The following is a 6,173-nucleotide window of genomic DNA, read 5'->3' on the forward strand; positions in this document are numbered from 1 at the left end:
TCAGAAAGATCTATCATTGCTTGTAGCTTGTAAACAATAATTTTTCTACAAAACAAAAGCCCCAGACATTTGGTTAATAGAAAACATTACATATTTAAAGAAGCTTTGAAATATGTTAGCATTTATTAAATTGAATCATCTCAAGATAAAACTGAAAACTATTTAAAAACTCAATCTCTAATATAAATAAATAAAAGAGCTACGAAAAATATGCAAACAATGAATTAATGCATTCTAACAATACAGTATGTAGGGATAAAAGAATGTGTAACAGGACATCCAGAAGAATACTATTCCATACTGGCAACTCTCAGAGCTTTACACTCCACAAATTGCACCCAATGCGGTTAAAGTTATTTTAGACATTCTCTTCTCAATTCTCGTAAATAAAGCTATACTAATATACTGATGCAGGCTTTCACAGCCAGTGTCAATCTAATAGTGATGAGTTCCAAAGTAATAGGCAATGGTCTAATTAGGAGTTCTGAGAAATGTGCTACAAAGCAGATCAGTGTCACCTCAGAAAATGCCAGGCACAACTGCTGATGAAATGTCAGGATACTTGATAATTAGATGACAGTCTATTAGCCCAGAAGCCATTATCACTGGAAAGATATATAGGTAATGCACAACCTATGACCATTTGTTCAGTGACCATCTGAAGTTACAATGGCGCTAAATAAATGGCTATGAACAGTTCTGGCCACCCCAGCACCCTTGTTGTCATGTGATCAGGAGCTGGGCACTTGGCAATTGGTTCGCATTTATAACCGGCTGCAGCACCCGACAATCACATGATCACCCTTTGCCACCTTCCGTGCTAGCATCCCCAAAAAGTCAATGGGGAGGGTGGTAGGGAAGGTCACAAGTCACTGAGGTAAGTCTCTCTCACCTAAATACCCTCCTTCAGCCCCATGCCCTCAATGCTATTCTGGCCACTTCTGCACCCCTATGCACCCTCCCTCACCTGTACCCTTGTGTACCCTCTCTGACCCTCACACACTCCCAAGCATCTTTCTGATCCTTGCTGCACTCCTGCATTCTCTCTCTTAGAACTGCATCGCTTAGCGATGGGAATTCCAGGCCCTATTGCTGTCATTAGTCAAGATTACCTGTATTCAGACAGGCATTTTTAATCACAGGTACAGTTTGTGTATTTATAACCACTGTGTGAATGATCGCACAGTTATGGAATTATAAGCAATAACTCAATCTAAACAGTTCATATAATACTTCATGTAATAGAAAAAATATGAAAAAACAGTTCTTGGGCTTACAGAAATTCATAACAGGAAAAAATTGTGTTATGCAGAAAGGTACTTTGCAAATCAGAATCAAAGCATTTCTTTTCCCAGTTAAAGAAACATTCTTTTTGCAAAGCTTGAGCAGCTGCTACTGAAACTTTTCCTCATGTCTCCTCACATAGGCATTACATATAATTCTACTTTCACTATAAAACCCATCTCCAATATTTCAGTGGGAAAGAGTTTAGAAGGACTTAATGTCTCTACTTTCATTTTGGCATATATTTTTGTCCAATATCACAGTAAATTTACAAAAGGCTGGAACAATATGAACACCTGTTACTTTATGTATTAATTCTAAAGCCTTCAGACATCCATGGCCTTATTCCATTCATTTGTCATTTACAGTTTATTTTTATATTTAAAAGGTAATTGTTTTTAATACCATGAAATATACAAAATGCACTTTGCTTAGATTTTGTATGCAGGTCATTCTTGGTCAAGAGTATATCTGTGTAATATATTTAGATTTCTTCTCATTTATTCATAAAATACTGTAATATAGTAAGTAGCAACAATTACCATTTGTGGTAGAAATGTGGTTCTTTCCTAAACTTTCCAACCAGAGATAACTAATCTGTTAAGAAATTATCTGCATCATCATTTTGTCATCGTGATTAAAAATGGATACCTATGCTGCAACTTTACTATATAATAAATCTGTACTACCAATTTAAATGTCAGCGAAATTATTTCTAGAAATTCAGTTTTAAATTCAAATACTTACTGGCTTTTCCAGTACAATAGGATGATCAGGAAGAAATTCTGGCTTCTTTTGGGCAAGTGAAACCCCTGAAAGTTTCAGAAGGAAATCTCTGCTATATGTTATTCTTTCTGCCAACACAAAAATTTATTACTGAAAAGTGATAGGAATATATAAATCAGGCATCTTCTAATGAAAGTCAGCAGCTAGATTTTTTTTACAAACAATTTTACAGAAGAATTTTAGTTAGAAAATCTGTATTCCTATTACTAAACACAACAAAATATGGTTCTGCATGGTTATATAACTATCATTTGAATTATGATTATGCATTCTATACTAAAAGTTATAGTAATTTATACCCTGTTTTAAAGTTCAGTGTCTAGTGTTATAAAGAGATTGGACTGACATGCAATCATTATATGGCTTATCCCTTGAGCTCCGGAAATATAAATACCACTTTTGCTGTAAGCATGGTATGCTAAATGAGTTCTTGAATAAAAATTCATTTAAGGTCTCAGATAAATTTCAAATATTTAATTGAAACTGAAAATTGCTAGAATATAACCTGAAATATATTTTGTGTATTTCTTCATAATTTTTAAAATTTTAATACTGACCTTTTGTGATTTCATTTTTATGCTGCACTGACAGACTAGGAATCATATTGTCATTTAAAACCAGCATTCCATTAGATTTACATATCTAAAATAAAGTGTACATACATATTATGTTCTAATCTGCATATATGTCTATATGCATGTTTTGTATATTATTTTACAAGGTTCTAAGAACTTTTGATAATTCATGCAAGAGGTATTATACACAGAATCATACATACAATGTATACCACATGTAATTTTAATAGTGAAGAACACCACAAAAACACTTCAGTTATAGACCTCACACCATTTTATACTTGGTTAACCATAACACCCAAACATTAACCATAATACAGATCCATGAGGTTGGAAGTTATGTACTATATACAGCATGGAAGGAAAACAAAAACAAGATTCATTCAAATTTATCACATTTTCACAGCCATACATGAGAAAATACTATAAAACTGTCAGAGCAGACACCACAAAATTGTCAAAGTTTCTTATAACCTGTTTTTATGTACCATTTACATTTTGAAAGGACAAGATACAGGTAGACCCTGACTTATGACCACAATTGAGCCAAAATTTCCATTGCTAACCAAGCTAGTTATTGTGAGTTTTCCCCCATTTAACCTTTTTGCCACAGTTGTTAAGAGAATCACTGCAGTTGTTAAATGACTTATATAGTTGTTAAGTGAATCTTTATGAAAGATGCACTGTCCGGTAATGATATAATCACTATTTGTAACCTCAGTGGATTTCTGACAAGCAAAATCAATGAGGGAAGCTGCATTCACTTAGACCATGATTCACTTAACAATTGTAGCAAAAAGGTTGTAAAATGAGGCAAAACTCACTTAACTACTGACTCACTTATTAATGGAAATTTTGGGCTCAATTATGGTCGTAAGTTGAAGACTACGTGTAGATGTTACAAATTATGTACTAATTTGGTATGCACATTGTAGGAAGAGAATCATATTAGTCTACATTAGCCAAAATGGGCAGTTTGGTAAAGGATTTAAATTGGTATAAGGGTGTTTAAGAGACGGAAGAAAGTTATGCAGATATAGCTTACATGTGAGACAGATTATACCTGTGTTAAAACTCATTCCTTTTGAGGTAGCCAGAAACGTTTTGATATTTGATTTCTCATTCATTCTTGCTGCTAAAATCTCATTTTTGCAAAATGGTTAGAGATCTGCAGTAGTGTGCCCTGGAAGCTGAAATGCTCTATATTACTTAATCTTTCTTTTGATTCCTGATATCAGTTTCTATCCGTTAATTATTTTCTCCAAAGCCTGAGCTATTTGAGGGCCACTGCTGGCAAATGATGGCATATATTTATTTAATTTATTTAATACTATTTCTATACCGCCCTTCTCCCGAAGGACTCAGGGCGGTGAACAGGGCAAGAATAAAAATACAGATTACAAAAGTTAAAACAAAATTAAATAAATGCCCACATACTAAAATACATCTTATTAGAGGACCTCTAAATGCTATTTAGCTCTTTCAAAATGATGCAACAAACTTGTTTTTAAATGTTTTTAAGACATTATAACTGTGAGTTGATAAGGTACTCATAATCTCTCCAATATAGTTTAGTTTATTGATTAGTCTTCTGATCATATAAAAAAGTGCCTGATCTAATTTTAGATAAAAGATAAAAATACAGTAATAAAATAAATATGAGGTAAATACAGAGAATCAACATTCAGTTAAGTATATGACCTTTGCAGGATACCCCAATCTGTTTGATATAATGGGTTCTTAGCTTGAATGCCTTAACTACAGTATAAACTTAGCAGTTCTGTTCACAATATATTCATTAGAGCCCAAGAGGAAATAGGACAGTCTGTAATTCAGATCCCTGTGGGCTGTTCTTTCAAGTAGGGATTTAAACATCTAAGCCTAAGGGTTCTATAGTGTAGTTCAGGGGTGTCAAACTGCCAGCCTGCGGGCTGATTTCATTATACCAAAGCTGCGCCCATCCCATTGCCGGCAATGCAAAAAGAGCCATGATATGTTGTGACACATCACGTTACGTGGTGAGTTTGACACCCGTGCTGTAGTTGAAAGTAAAAAAAAAAAGAGCATGAGCAATATCTCCAATGGCTGGGACACCACATATACACATCCTCTCATATAGCATGCAATCTGTCCAACATATAACCTGTACGTGCCTAACCAACCTGTCTTATTTCATTCTTCCCTGCCTCTTACCAATTTAAATCATACATCATTTAGCTCTAGCTCACAAAAAACTTCCTTTTTAATAGAATTTGTTAGTTGGGAAAAGTTATACCAGTTTTTTTATTTGAATATTGGCTGGTGGGGATCAGATGAACTTTTTCTTCAGAGGCCCCTGCTCTATGGAACATCCTCCCTTCGTATATCAGAATGGCCTATTAGTCTTTCATAAGGCCCTAAAAACCTGACTATGTTCCCATGCTAGGGTGCTGAGTGTTAAGAGCCCCATTTTCTGGCTGTATTGCTAACTGGCCTAGAATTCTGCTCCTACACATATTTAATCCAGATGTTTTTACTGTTTTAATTTTTTTAGTATTTTTAATTGTAATTGTTTTTTCACTTGTAAGCCACCCAATCATTGGCTGAGATGGATGGTTATAGAAATTTAATGATTGATTGACTGACACTGACTGAATCGAAGTTCTCTCATCCTAGTAGTTTAAAATTCAAGATAATCACAACTATCATTTTAAAATCTGGTATTTCAAAACAAGTTCAAGTAATGGGTTATGTGACACTGGCTTGTTAAACTAGCCAAACATTGTTACAAATCACAGTATCTAGCTTATCAATAGTGTCAGGTTCAAGTAAAAGAGGGGTTTTTGTTCTTACTGTTTTACTGAAATAATACTTACTGAACTAATTTCATTATGTAAAAAGACAGAAGCACTGCACGGAAAGTCAGCCTGAAAGCTTCCAGAGTCTGTTGATACTGTGGCTAAGGATGCTGTAAAATAAAGTACCGTAATAGGTTTAGTTCTTCATTAATATGTTGAGCGCCCTTCTAATGTTGTGTTTTCTACACAAATACTTGAGGTGATCAAGGTACTTACCACGAGAAGAGAAGCACAGAGATCTTGCTGGCTGGAGGTGCTTACCAATCAATCTCTTAGTTTCCATTTGTTAAAATACTTGGAGATGCCATGCTGGAAAATAAACAGCCCCAAAATATACAGATGGGAAACTGGGTGATTACTCAAAAGTGTACTAATGAGCAACGCCATGCCCAGTACATAAGTCCTGACCTAAACCCTCTCGCATTTTCCTACCCACCAATCCCGTCCACAAAAATAAAATAAAAATAAAATAAAAGTTAGCGGGGTGGCTGGCCTGGCCTAGGACGAGGCTGCACAATGGAGGAGACGGGAACTGGCCTTGTATGTCTGTGAAACTCTTCAAGACGCCTCCACTCAAAACCCCACACGGAGTTTGATAGGTGTTAAAATTTAAGAGCGAGAAAGCGAGCTCTTTGGGAACCATAAGAAACCGCGGACGCTCTGAGGGGCTTCATAAAAGTGCTCTAAGTTC

General features: G+C 35.2%; 1 protein-coding gene across 1 annotated transcript; it reads right to left on the reverse strand.

Moving 5' to 3' along the window:
* LOC310638827 (uncharacterized protein C8orf88) lies at nt 1–5,765 on the reverse strand (the record flags this gene model as incomplete). Its single annotated transcript, XM_083360186.1, has 5 exons — nt 1–45; nt 2,032–2,138; nt 2,628–2,712; nt 5,501–5,592; nt 5,699–5,765. 5 exons carry the CDS (start codon nt 5,763–5,765, stop codon nt 1–3), a joined length of 396 nt encoding a protein of 131 aa, XP_083216312.1.
* Nucleotides 5,766–6,173: the final 408 nt, after the last annotated feature.

This window comes from Vipera ursinii, assembly GCF_947247035.1.
Source record: "Vipera ursinii genome assembly, chromosome: 3".
Taxonomy (NCBI): Eukaryota; Metazoa; Chordata; class Lepidosauria; order Squamata; family Viperidae; genus Vipera; species Vipera ursinii.